Source organism: Centropristis striata, chromosome 12, assembly GCF_030273125.1.
Source record: "Centropristis striata isolate RG_2023a ecotype Rhode Island chromosome 12, C.striata_1.0, whole genome shotgun sequence".
NCBI lineage: Eukaryota > Metazoa > Chordata > Actinopteri > Perciformes > Serranidae > Centropristis > Centropristis striata.
This window is the reverse complement of record NC_081528.1, coordinates 28,499,599-28,513,285: the sequence shown is the minus strand read 5'-3', so window position 1 is coordinate 28,513,285 and position 13,687 is coordinate 28,499,599. Positions and strand designations below refer to the sequence as shown.

At 40.9% G+C, this 13,687-nt stretch overlaps 1 protein-coding gene across 3 annotated transcripts in view; it reads left to right on the top strand.

Moving 5' to 3' along the window:
* LOC131981457 (amyloid beta precursor protein binding family B member 2) overlaps nucleotides 1-13,504 on the top strand; it is a 41,576-nt gene extending 28,072 nt beyond the window's left edge. For all 3 annotated transcript variants that reach the window (XM_059345727.1, XM_059345728.1, XM_059345729.1), the window contains 6 exons: nucleotides 3,887-4,001; nucleotides 8,037-8,112; nucleotides 10,852-10,932; nucleotides 11,019-11,134; nucleotides 11,260-11,442; nucleotides 11,638-13,504. In XM_059345727.1, the coding sequence (XP_059201710.1) occupies nucleotides 3,887-4,001; nucleotides 8,037-8,112; nucleotides 10,852-10,932; nucleotides 11,019-11,134; nucleotides 11,260-11,442; nucleotides 11,638-11,814 (748 nt within the window). In that variant the 3' untranslated portion in view covers nucleotides 11,815-13,504. The remainder of the gene's footprint in view (nucleotides 1-3,886; nucleotides 4,002-8,036; nucleotides 8,113-10,851; nucleotides 10,933-11,018; nucleotides 11,135-11,259; nucleotides 11,443-11,637) is intronic.
* Nucleotides 13,505-13,687: the final 183 nt, after the last annotated feature.

Genomic DNA, 13,687 nt, shown 5'->3' with positions numbered 1-13,687 from the left:
GGTACATTGCAGAGGTATGTCGAGAGCAGCTTTTGGGCCATTCAGAATTTTGACATTTAAAATCCAATTCCACCAAAGTGACCGACAGTGAAGAAGGCATGGAGTCTGCATTAGAAATGGAGTCGAAGGAAGTAGAATGGCAAGTAAATGGACTCGATGCAAAGAAAATCATGAATGAAACTCAAACACAGAGAGAAAGAGATGCATTTTAATACATGCAGACACACACACACACACACACACACACCACACACACCCGTGCTTCTTACTAAGTGGTTTATCAAAGAATCAAAGGGAGTCAATGTTTGAATTAGCCCTCTGTTCTTTTTTCAGCCAGCGCCTCCTTTCTAGTATTCCTGATAATAGATTGTCGCAGACTATAATATGGAGGAGAGCGGCTGTGATGAGTTACACTGTTGATATGAATCATTCTGTGTTGCATCTTTGTTCTTTTTTTGGGGGCTTCTCCTGTTGTGGAAAGAAAAGCGAGTGAGAGAGCCGAGGAGAGGGAGAGGAAGATTAAAGAGCGAATGCAAAGGGGAGGATGAAAGAGAGATTGAGAGGAGAAATAGGTAGAGGGAAATGGGGAGGAGGGGGAGGGAACGGTGTAGTAACAACAAGGTGTGTGTGTGTGTGTGTGTGCGTGTGTGTGTGTGTGTGTGTGTGTGTGTAGTATGTTGTACATCTAACGGGAAAGGTGTGCTGTGTCATAATGTAGCGGAACGCTAAGCCATGGAAATGAAAAGTACACAGACCTGAGCTCTAGTGCACACACACACGCACACACACACACACACCTCATAGGAAGATTGAGGTGAAAGAGCATTGTGTCTGTTTCTGACTCAGTATGTCGTGTGTATTAACGTTTCTCTTTCTTTTTCTATTCCACCTTCCACTCCCTTTTTATCTATTTTTTGGCATAATTCATTCTTACATTCTTCTTGTCTCCTAATTTCCCATCCTGCTTTCTTTCTCTAACCCATGTATTCCTTCCTCACTATTTCCCTCACCACCCTCCTTTTTCTCCTCATTTCCTTCCCTCATTTTTCTCACCTCCCCTCTGCTTCCCGGGACCCAGAGAAAGGTAACTGCTCTTTGTGGCGTGTTCGAGTGTGATCGTGCCTCTCTATTGTTTTCAGTAATCGTTGTGCCACCGCCCCCCTCTTGTGCAATCACATCTGTCACCTCAGGTATCAAATCAGTGGCTTTGCTTCGCCCAGAGTCACTGTTGCTCTTTACAGGAGTGCAGCAGCATCTACTGAAGGTCTAAATCATTGGTGTTAAATCATCAGCGAGCCAGACCGGCCACGGGCTATTTCCTATTAAGAGTTGCATGCTGTTTTATAGCATTTTGATCCCCCAGAGAGGGTACAGAAGTCATAAAAGAACCATTTGTAGTAGAAGCAAGGCCACTCATGCTGCTTTGGTGACACACTGCTCAAATGTCCCTGAACAAAACGCATTGGATGCATACACACACCACACACACACATCATTGCACTTTCCTTTGTGGCCACAGGCACAGAGCATTATCGACCCAAAGTGTGTGAGCACACAATTAAGCAGAGGAGACAGTCCGGATAATGGACTCATAAACACAAAGAGCCCGCTGTGATAAATGCCATATTTCTGTTTGTGTGTATGGTTATTTGGGAGTGTGTGTGTATGTGTGTGTGCATCTGGTGACACTGCTGTCCAGTTGGCTTCTCTGCATGTCCCCACTCCCCTCTGTCATTCTGCTTTATCTGTTTACTCAATCATTTAAGTCCTGGCGGGAAACACATCCTCCTACCTTTTTGTTCTGCAGCTCATCACACCTGTTAATGAGGAAGAAACATGTCTGTCTTTCATCTTAGGTGTGTGCATGTGTGTGTGTGTGTGTGTGTGTGTGTGTGTGTGTGTGTGTGTGTGTGTGTGTGTGTGTGTGTGTGAAGTATATCCCACATGTAGCCGTGTTTTATCTACCACCCACTTTCTGAAGAAAGTTTCTTTCTCAGCAGAGCTTTCTCTCTCAGTCTCACCCTCTCACTCCTCACTTTTCTCCCACGTTGCACCACTGTGAAGCATTCAGCACATACAGTAGTTTCCTCATGCACATCTGCCTTCCTGTGTGCTTATTTGTGCCTGTGTGTGTCATTGTAGCCAAAGAAGTAGAGCAAACAACTCAAATTCAGAAGCTTGGTCGGTGGCCCTTCACTTCAAATATGACACTCTAGGTACTACTATACCGTCAGTTTGGGACTTGTCAAGGATGAGGCAGCTTTTCAACATAAATTGTGTTCGTTTAAACGGACCAAGCATCAGTGTTTGATGAGTTCGGAGTACAAACGCTTTGTTAAAGGGGCTTTAAGTAATCTTTACTGGTGTTAACGAATTAGAGCAACACCCTCAAAGCTTATGGCAGCCTGTAAATGACACAAATAACGAAGCAACATTTTCACAAGTGAAGGTGCTAATGAGAGCAACAAGAAGTTGAAGTAAATATAGCATGATGCAAAACGGTGTAATAATAATTGTGTCATTTTTTAAATTTCTTGCAATTTATTTTTCTGGCTCTTTATTCCATAGTCAAACAGCTGACAACGCTGACAGGTGCAGACTGGGGAATGGAAAGTTTTAGTTTCCCAACAGAAGACATGTCCAAGGACAGACTTTTTTTGATGTTTGCAAAAAAAGTCACCTCCTGACAACACATACAGAATTCAGAAAAGATGTAAAACCAGCTCTAATAGAACGCTTGTTGATACGGGGGAATGAGAATAAAGTGTGGCCTCAAAACATGCGAGGAATTTCAAATTGACCCTAATATATTACATTTTAGAATCCTGCTGATCATGCCAGAATTGAACCCATGAAACTAAAGTAAAAAATGCTGAAGGGAATATAAAATAGAAATTAGAAATCATATCCGCATATTGGCCCTCAGATAGGTGCCCTTCTGGGAAGATGTGTTTAACCTAATATGCAACATTGTCCAAAGGTGGCTCTCCAAGGAGTAATTCCAGGAAGCTTTTGGAGGAAAACTGTACTCTATTTGCTGAAAAACCAGCTAGTAGCAGCTATTCAGTATTAACATTAAGTGGATAAAACCTGACTCTCCAACATACATTACATGGAATGAATGTCATTAAGGTAAATTTACAAAGAGATAGAATCCTGTAATGGGCCCATTAATGCAATGAGGTTATTTATCATGTTTTGTAGCCACAATAATTTCTTTGCATATGACATCTTACACCGGTGCACTTTCCAGATGGAAGGCAGGCATCTGGAGGCAGGTTGAAAATACCTACTGCGTGCATGTTTATCCAACCCTTTTAGGTAGTAATTTCAATTTTCTCTATTTCCAGTTTGTGCAGCATATGGATTTATCACTTCCTGCCCTCAATCTGAATTTCACGCGTCATAATAGTCACATGACTGCAAAAACGCTGTTGTTCTCTTCCATCTCCATCTTATTAGACACACAAATAATTCCCTTCTTGTGAGGCAAGCTCACTGATTTCTGTTTTCTTGATGTACTTCTTCCACATTAATCAAAATGATTTGTTTTTTTCTCCATTACGTGATTGTGAAATCTATTATGGTTTGTTATTTTCCTTTTACTTATGAGCATAAAAGTTACAGGGCAACTGGGAAATGTATAAAGAAACTTGCACAAGTCACTGAAATTTAAATAGTTATAAATAAGTATAAAGAGTAGGACGATCACACACCTGCTGAGATAATTACTGAATCATCTACATTATGGGACACCAGAGATTCTTACTTACAGCCCCTTTGACTAAGCCAAATGTTTGCTACATCTGCTGTAGTTCCTTGTTTGTTTCTTGCATTAGAGAGTCGTTTGTGATCATTCTTGTGTGTCTTCTGTCCATGTTTTTAGGGACTTTGCCTACGTGGCGAGAGACAAAAACACGCGGGTGCTGAAGTGCCACGTGTTCCGATGTGATACTCCTGCCGCTGCCATCGCCACAAGTCTCCACGAAATCTGCTCCAAGGTGGGTGTCATTACCACGCTGCCTCCGCATGAATGAGCTTATCTGCTGCTCTGAAACGAGCTATCAAGCTTTAATCAGGGTGACTGTTGAAGAGAGAGAGAAAAAAGTTTGCTGATGTAGTAACCCTTGGGTACTTTTTTTTAGTTTGTTACTTAGATGCTACTCCTACATGCATGTTGTATATTTCTAATAGCCAGGAGTTCAAAAGACATTGGCAGTGCCCTGATGAGATTTATGTTATCTTTTACTGGAGAAGTAAGAGCTGAGGAGGGAGATAGAGGGACGTTTTAAGAGCATGGAGAGGAGACAACATTCAGGTTACAGAGCGAGAAAAGAGTTTTCTGTGTGTGTGTGTGTGTGTGTGTGTGTGTGTTGAATTCCAAATACCTGATAAATAAAACAGGATTACATATTTCCAGATTTTACACATTGTTGATGATAACCCTACCCCAACCCATCCAACAGTAGGATCATGCACAGCAGATTATGGTATGCAGTAAGCAATCTTTTTCTATTGGCAGCAACTGGTTGCAGCAGAAACTCTAAGCAACAGTTACCACCAAAATACCACCAACTCACCATTAACCTTCCACCTGTTTGCACCTCTCCTGTCACATATCCACTGTTCACACTACCTTGGGCGCTATAATAAATCAAAGACAGGCAAAGTTAATTTCAAGGAAAGGAAAATATCAAACTGTCAAACCGATGTTTGCGTTGGTCTTTGCAGCTACACGAAAAGAGTTTTAAAGGTCATACATGACTGCAAGTGTGCTTTGACCATGCTGTAGTCAGCCCTTTTGAGTTATTCTACGTTTGGCAGAATCATTTGCAGATCCTCAGAAACAGATTGTCCTGCCGGGCTCCATCAGGGTCAAGTTTGACATTTCTAGATCAGTAGGTGTAACAGCAGCTGTAGCTCGATCATTTGAGTAAATCATGGCTGTAGCTGAGAAGTAGTGTCGACTTTATGTCTTCATCACTTGAAGTAGCATTGCCTGAGACTCCCTCCTGTAAGTCAATGAAGTCATGTCATCGTGAGTAGTACTGGTGATGTCTCTGTTACTGGAACAGACAGTATCAGGATCTGTCCTTTGAATCACTGGGACCTGCAGCTCTGTCAAAGACCACAGCGGGGGCTAAAGCTTAGTCATAGTTTTCATCAGCCTCTGAATATTTCTCACTGGAGACACCACCATCTGAAGCTCCATCATATGATTCAGAGGCAGCTGAAACCCTTTATGTGAGCTTCATGGACACCAGGTGGGCCGTTGTGACCAACCTGTTGCCCCTGGAGCTGTGTGTGCACAAGGTTGCATGTTCATTCTGGATAGTGGGAGGGCCAAACTAATGTCAGTGAACTTCACCCTGTAGGGTTGATATTTTTTTTGGTTGACAGGCATCTTTATGAAGGATGCTGATACCCTTGCATGCTTCTAATGCCTTGTGCAGTGAGCAGCTGGTGTGTGACAGGACAACTTTTGTTGAGAGAGAATAACAAGGTTTTTCTTCCCCTCACTGGATCCAAAAGGCTCCTGTACAGCGTCTAAAGGTTGAGCCATGAAAAGGTCTTGAAACTTCAAATTGAAAATTAACATACAGACTTGCTGGAAGGTTTGTAACAGTCAGTATAGATTAAGTATTCTTCTCACTCTGAAGGTGTGCAGGAGGTAACTGAGCAGATTCTGCTTGCAGGTCTATAGATATCTGCATGTGACATCATTCAGTTCTGAGTCATAAAAATTCTAAATTCTCTTTTTCATACAGTAACTTGAATGGACCAAAATGCTTTGCCATCTTTGTACAGTGACCATGTTTACAGGTGTTGTTCTCATCATGAGGTTAAGTCATAGACTTTCCTCAGTGGAAGCATTTAGTCCATAAATCTGTTTCGTCAGATAACATTACTGACATTACTCAATGTTAGATGCTTATTATTAATGGTGGTGCAACAGGTCAAACAGCTAAATACATTTCTGAACAAGAGATGTTTTGGGCTGTGGAGGAAACTGTTTTCCTCATCAGGAGCAGCAGGGTGTGATTCCACAGACAATGTTCATTTGTCTATTTGTTCAACGTTCACATTATTGTTCAGTTTTTATTTGTTGACAAAAAAATAATAAATGTAATTTTAGTTGTAGTCTAGTATTTAGTTTTAATATTATATTTGTTGCATAAAAGAGATTGTGAGCAAATATTTTTCATACTTTTCATTGAGGAAATCAACACTACATGAGTCACACTGATATCTATTCAAAACATACACATACAGTAAGTAGATTCTAATTTTAAAAGCATATGCATATCAGGGTGTTAACTGGTCTGTTTTTTTACCGAATGAATACAGTGGATATTATGATGAAATTGACAGCAATATTTGGTAATATTTATCATTAGTTAAATACTCAGAATAGTTTCTTTTCAGATGATTGAATGGTGTCATATTATCTGCATTTAAACAAATTGATGGTGGTTTAAGAGGGTCCATTCCTTTGATTTGTTTGACACATCGACATGTTACTCTTCTGTACACAAAGAGAAAGCAGTCTGTCCTCAGACCAGCAGTGACCTTGTAAAGGATGAATCTACCTGGAACTACAGATCTTCTCCCTTAGAGACACGTTGACCCATATAGAGAAAGACATTTTTTTCTCCATTAATTTCTTCTTATCCCCCACCCTGAATTGAAGAAAGAATGTGTGTCTTTATGTCTATATGCGTTGGAGACCATGACTTTTCGCACCGCCTATTTTAAACACACACTATTAGTTTTCTTTTTACTGCAGCGGAGAAACTTGGTGACCTGAGTCTTGCAGCTGCGCAGCACTCTGAGCGAGTGTGTGTGTGTGTGTGAGAGAGAGAGAGAGAGAGAGAGAGAGAGAGAGAGAGAGAGAGAGAGAGAGAGAGAGACAGAGAGAGAGAGAGAGAGAGAGAGAGAGAGAGACAGAGAGAGAGGGAGAGAGAGAGAGTGTGCATGCGTCTTCTTGCATGTTCCCCTGTGAGCAGAGTTGCAGACTCACCATAGACTTTGATTAATGACACCTACAATTAATCAAGTATCTGTAGCAGGAAGAGTGCAGCAGCTCAGTGCAGGGGCCATGCAGACTATTCAACACTTTTTAAAGAGTGTGTGCACTGCACCAGAAGAGCAGAAGCGAGACAAAGAAAGATTTCTTTTAAGTATTCAGTTAAACTTAGATATACCACCTTAAAGAGCGGATTTAAAAAGTGAAGGCTGGGTATATTTAATATTTTGCCACGAAAAGACCCAAAGCTACCATGTATAGATCTAATAAATAGTATTACCTATGTTAATGTTGCACTTGGTGACATGACTAAGAAGATAGTTTGTTCAATAGAGCAACAAATCCATGGCTGAAAAATAATCCCCTCATAACTACACAGTTTTGTTTTTTTTAAGTATATATTTTTGTATATTTGAGACAGTTTTTCATCTTCAGGGGAGACCAACACATTTGGGAAGTGGGAAATGGAGCTGAACGATTCGGAAAAAAGTATCTAATCGGTTTTCCCTTCATGGTGTGATTTTTTATTTTTATTTTTTAAAGGATCTGTACCAAGCAAAGCATTTTCTCAAGTCTGTAAAATAAGATGTGTAGGCTGGGAGATCTCTGCAGCAACACAATTTTGACACACATTTGACCTTTAAGAGATATTACACCTTGTATATTGCACTATTCTATATTGCGATTTCATTCATTCTGATGAATTGTTCAGCCCAAGTGGGAAAATACCGATGAAAGGAAAAAACGTCTTTTCATGGGTTTTGTTAACAATAACAAAAATATAGAATGTTACCAGCGTTATTCCTTAAATGTGCTCATAAAATACTTTTTCTGTTGTTTATTTTTGAGACAACCTAAGCTTATATGACCAATGTGGTGTCCGCTTTCAACCACACCTTTTCTTCTCTTCTCCCCATTTCCATTCTGATCTCTTCCACTTCTCTTATTGTGTTTTTAAAAATATATTTTTTTTATCATCCCTCTTGCTTCCCACTCCTTTCTTCTCTAGATTATGGCTGAAAGGAAAAGTGCCAAGGCTGCAGCTGGCAGCTCCTCCCAGACCGGCTCCGATGTACCCCTACAAGGTACACTCACACACACACACACACACACACACACACACGTGATCTTCTTTGAGTCTTCTTCTTTTGTAGTTCCCACATGAGAGAATTGGATTTGTCAGCCACGTACAATCTACTCTGCTGTGATTTCTTGTCTCACATTATAGCATTCCTCCACATCTGAAACCATAGCCATATGTGTTTTAAAAAATGACCTTATCGCCTCAGGGGCGACTGTGAACATTTGTTAATAGAACAGATAGCAGTGTTTGGTTCAATTACAGCCAGATAACGCTGACTTCAGAACAACTCCTCGCTCCATGATCACTGAGCTTTATCCTCCCAGCGCTAATTCTATTCACCGTTTCCTATTTCGCTAAGTCCCACCGCTTGTTCCTCTCAGTCCCAAGTAATTACAGGAAGAAAGAGAAAAAGCACCACCACAATTCATCCTCTGCTGTAACTTCAGCTAGTGTGTGTATCTGCTGAGCGCGGGGGAAAGGAGCTCCGGCATCAGAATATAAAAGAACTGTATCGGCTCTTCACTTACAGAGGCAGTCGACCTCATTAAAACCCAATTAGTGTTCCTTTCAGGCGAGGCCTGGTGCTCCACGGCGCCCATCCCAACCCCAGGATCAAAGAACTTATTGGTGAAACATCCTTCACATCTTTTAAAGCTATTACTTGCGTGAATGCATAGTCCTTTAACTGAAAAACTAGTTGGTACATAGTGAGAGGCGTTGTCCTTGCAGAGGATAGAGCAGTCCATTCTCTGAAAACAGTTCTTGTTCTCGCCTGGATTCGATCTCTTCAGGGTAGCTGGGAGTGCACAATCCCGTGTTGGGACACATTTTAGGAGATTAGTAGCAAATTATTTGGGATGAGCGCCAACACCAGGATAATGGCCCCGCTGTCCTCATTGGATCTGGCCTGTCTGAGCTCTACTTAAATATGGAATTAACGTATGAAATGCTCTTATTCATCATTTATGTAACTACTGTTTTCAGTGCTTAAGCAGTTCACACTAAATGTGTGAGATATTAGGGACATTTTATGCACAACACCGAGGAGGTGAATCCAGGCAAAAGCCATTATCTCTCATTGATTCCCTGCATTCAGTCCATACTGACCACATGGAGATCAGTTTTTGATGAATTGTTAATCTCTGAAATTCAGTAATTAGCATTGGATTGTGCAAAATGGGCTGAAACTCAAAATGAGGATATTGTATTATGTTAGGGCTGGCTTTTCTCTAATTAAAGTTTAACTTTCAGTTTCTGACCTCCTTGCAGAAGTGATGTGCAGGTGTTCTTGAGGACACCGCGACATCATTGTTGTGTGGTTACAGGTTCAACACAGCACAATCAATCACATGCATGAATGAAAAGTTTTGACACTTTATTTAAAGAGGGCATTAAAACTCTGCTTCTCTGATTGCTGTTGTTAGGGCTTTTGTATTTATTTTCAATGCAAGTGAAGTGTTTTGTTTGCTGCTTTATAATTTCTGAGCACCTCTGGGTTTATCAAACTATGCGTCTTGCATTTTTGCAGGAGCGCCCTGAACGCCTCCAGTAGAAAAACTTCAAGAAGAAGAAAAAACACCCAACATAATTTGCATTTTCCCCCATTGTTCAGATGGATGAATTAACAGCAGATTGTCAAACTGTCCCCGACTCACCCTAAAATAAGTCTTGAACTGACCATCATTCAAGCGGAGTATCATGTATCATGGATCTCTGTTCCACTATGTCCAACTGGGAACAATCACCCTTAATCAATGCCAGACCAAGTGCCCTCTAACTATCAGTTCAATTCAATTCAATTTTTTTAGATAGCCCAGAATCACTCAGTCTCAAAAGGCTTTACAGCCTGTACAGTATCCTTTTTTTGTGTTATATATCAATTTAAAAAGGTACAGACTGGTGAGTTTACTTCATGGCAAAGGGGGATTTCAGTGATTGCATATCACCTGTGGGAATTTGGTATCTGATCTTTTGTTACTCTACATTTTGTTTATACATTACAGATGTTGTTGGGTTTGTAAATAAATGGCCCAGTTACCAACTGAACTGAATGTGCCATTTAACAATAATAACCATTTAAATTTGATTCAATAATAATTAATTCCATGTTGCATTTGGTCTCATTGTCCTGCTCCATGTTGACTAAAGACACAGCAAAGTTAATAATTAATGTCACCATTTGAGGGTAATTCTTCAGTTTCACCCACTTTAATATTGCATTCAATTTTTATACTTTTGCCTTTAAAGAAGATTAACAATCTTTTAACTGTGCAGTTAAAATTTAACAACGCTCAGTGGCATTTACCTTGTCAGAGCTCATCTGAAGCTTACGCAGCTAATTGCATGGTGTGTTAATAGCGAGGTCCTGAGGGTAAACGATGTTAACTTTTGTGCCGATTGAGATGCAGGTGATACAACATCTTTGATCGTCCTCATTCACTCATCCTCTCTGCCTACAGGCCGCTGTGTAAACAGGCACAGCTAGGTTTTAATATGGAAAACTCTGAAAGCCTGCATGCTCCTGTGTGAATATATTTTTCATGCCCTAATCATGTCAACAACGCCCTAAAATATTAAAATATTCACCAGTGTTTGTTTATTTCTCTAGTTTAAGCCAATTATCATGTGTGGACTTTGCTTTTGGAACTTTGCGTAAGATGTCGTGTGATTAAGTTCCCTGCAGGCAGTTTGTGCGTGTTGTGTTTTAATGTGTGTGTTTGTGTGTATTTTTTCTCTGCAGAGTTTCCCATGCCAAAGACTGAGTTGGTACAGAAGTTTCATGTGCTGTATCTGGGTATGACGTCTGTGTCTCGGCCCATAGGTAAGCCTGAGCTAATCCTGAAACACACACATCATAACTCATCCAGCACCGCCTCACTCTTCAGCTCTCCTGTGATTTGTCCCCAGGTATGGACATCATAAATGGGGCCATAGAAAACCTCCTGACCTCCACAGGCAAAGAGGACTGGACTCCTGTCATATTGAGTATTGCTGACACCACTCTGGCTGTCATCAAAGAAAAGGCAAGGGAGCTTTTGTTGCTGTCCTGAGGAGTAACAGATAAATAAAAGATGTGAATGTGCTTGTAGATTAGAGAGGAAGAGCTAATAGAGGGCAGATCTAATTCTCCTCATTGCTGTGTCTGCAGGAAGAGGATGAGGAGGTGCTGGTGGAGTGTCGAGTCCGTTTCTTGTCCTTCATGGGCGTGGGACGAGATGTGCACTCATTTGCCTTCATTATGGACACTGGGAGCCAGCATTTCCAGTGCCATGTTTTCTGGTGCGACCCCAATGCAGGCTGTGTGTCTGAGGCTGTGCAGGCAGCCTGTGTGGTAAGTCACTTATCAAATGAATGATGATGAGATTATGTAATATGTTGTATTCTCACTATTCCAAAGAGTTTTCTATTTAAAGAATACAGTTTTTTCTCTCTTCTATCTTATGGTATTCTTCCTCAAGAATTGCATACTGCACTTTTAAAACCTGAATGATAAAAACTCACCCCCCTCTGTCCTCCTTTTCCTCAGCTGCGGTATCAGAAGTGTCTGGTGGCACGGCCGCCCTCCCAACGTGCTGGCTCTTCTTCCTCGCCCTCTGCAGACTCTGTGACCCGCCGGGTGACCACCAGCGTAAAACGCGGCGTCCAGTCTCTCATAGACACTCTGAAAACCAAGAAACAGCCGTCCGAGCTCCCCCAACAATGACCGTCACCACGACAGCACCCACCCCCCCAACCGACGCCTTGACGCCTCTCACACACTATCGCCACAACAACACCTAATCAGTACCAGCCATGGTAACCAATGATGTACATATATGTTAACAAACACCACCGCAAACAAAGGAAAGAAGAATCCTTCGGGACGCCTGATGATTAAAAAAAATGCAAAGAAAACTCTGTTTTATGAGGAGGAATGGAAGAGTTGGTGTCACTGGTTAAACTTGCAAGTGGAAACCACCTGCTGGCTTCATTGGCCCATACTGTATGTGGGCTGGATGGATTACTTGATCAAGCACTCTACAGATGAAAACAGGATAACCAAGAAGAAAAGAAAAACATTTCTATTAACAGACTAGAACCATTCATTGGTTTACTCCATTTTCTGTCATGCTCTGTCCCTTCTTGTAAAAACAGTCTTCAGCACAGTTTGAGCTTCTGGACAGGACGCCTGAGACGCCATGCTAAGGGAGCCTTCCAGGACAGAGAAGGTGTCGACTTGCTGTCATGAGATTTTAACAGGTGAATAAGAAAAGAAACAGACAGGACAGATAAGACCTGCCAACTCCCTCCCTTTCACGAAATGGCAAAAAAATGTTTTGACTCCTTCGATGTGCGTCAGACTTGAAACAAACAAAAACATCTCTTTCAAGGATGAATGAAGTGATTGTAATAATGAAGTGTATGTAAATGATTGTAAGAAGGAAGAGAGAATTTAGGTCACAAAACATGTAGATATGAGGAAGAGATGTTGGTGACAGATGGGACAGATGTGGGATTTGATTTTGCATGTTTTCTTGATGGGATATGTTTTATGTTGATGAGGGGTCTCGGTAAGAAGACTGGTGAACACACGAGAAATAGATGCTCTTAGCACAAGTCATCTCCACTTGACCATGACTGGATTTACACTGGTAAAAAAAAAAGAGGCTTATTTCCGACCCAGTATACATGAATAAATGGTTATTCTCTCCCCCATTTCAAAATCACAATTAATGATTGTCAGTCAATAATTTTTATTTTTCATTCCTTGATGGATGAGTAGATCAGCATAAGAATGGTATCAGTTATTCATGTATTTTGAAGCTTTTAATTAGATAAGATTGTACTTTTTTTGCATACTTTATAGAAAAACAGAGTTTAAATGCTCAAGAATGTTACATTGCTTATGTTCAAACGTTACAATTTCCTCAGGAATCTTTACGCATACACCCAAGATTTATGTGGTAGCAAGAAATTCCAGGATTTCAATTTGGCAGATGTGAGGCATTAATGGCTATATGAACAGTGGTACACCCTAATGTTTGCCCTGCTTGGACAGCATGGAAAAGATCAAATATGTGCATTGCAGAAAGGGTAACTATTTTCTCTTCCTCAGTAAATCCAGCCAGTCTATTCCCACTCACAAAGAATACACACACACACAAACATGCACATACAGCAGCAAAAAAGGCTGCTGTCACTGCTTTCAAAACCTTTACACTGCTCCTATGGCTCCTGGCCACCACCTGCACTCCACATGAACTCTGTCAATGCAGTCGGATTGAGATGAAAAAGACACACACACAAAACAAACAAGAAAGATGCTGTAAATCATTTCAGTTTTGTTCTTCACTCATCTCTACACCATGTAAATGTAATCTGTTGTGACAATAAATGCATTACCAAAAGAAAAATGAGTAGCTTCTTGAATATGTCCTTTAATTTTTCAGGTCAGTGGAACCCTATATAATAGCTATTCATCATTTTGTGACATTGAAATCACATTGGCCCAGCCCTATAAATATATGCAGTTTGATTAGATTCTGACTGTGGCAAGGTTGTTCTTTATGGCACACACGGCTCTACTGTAATAATGG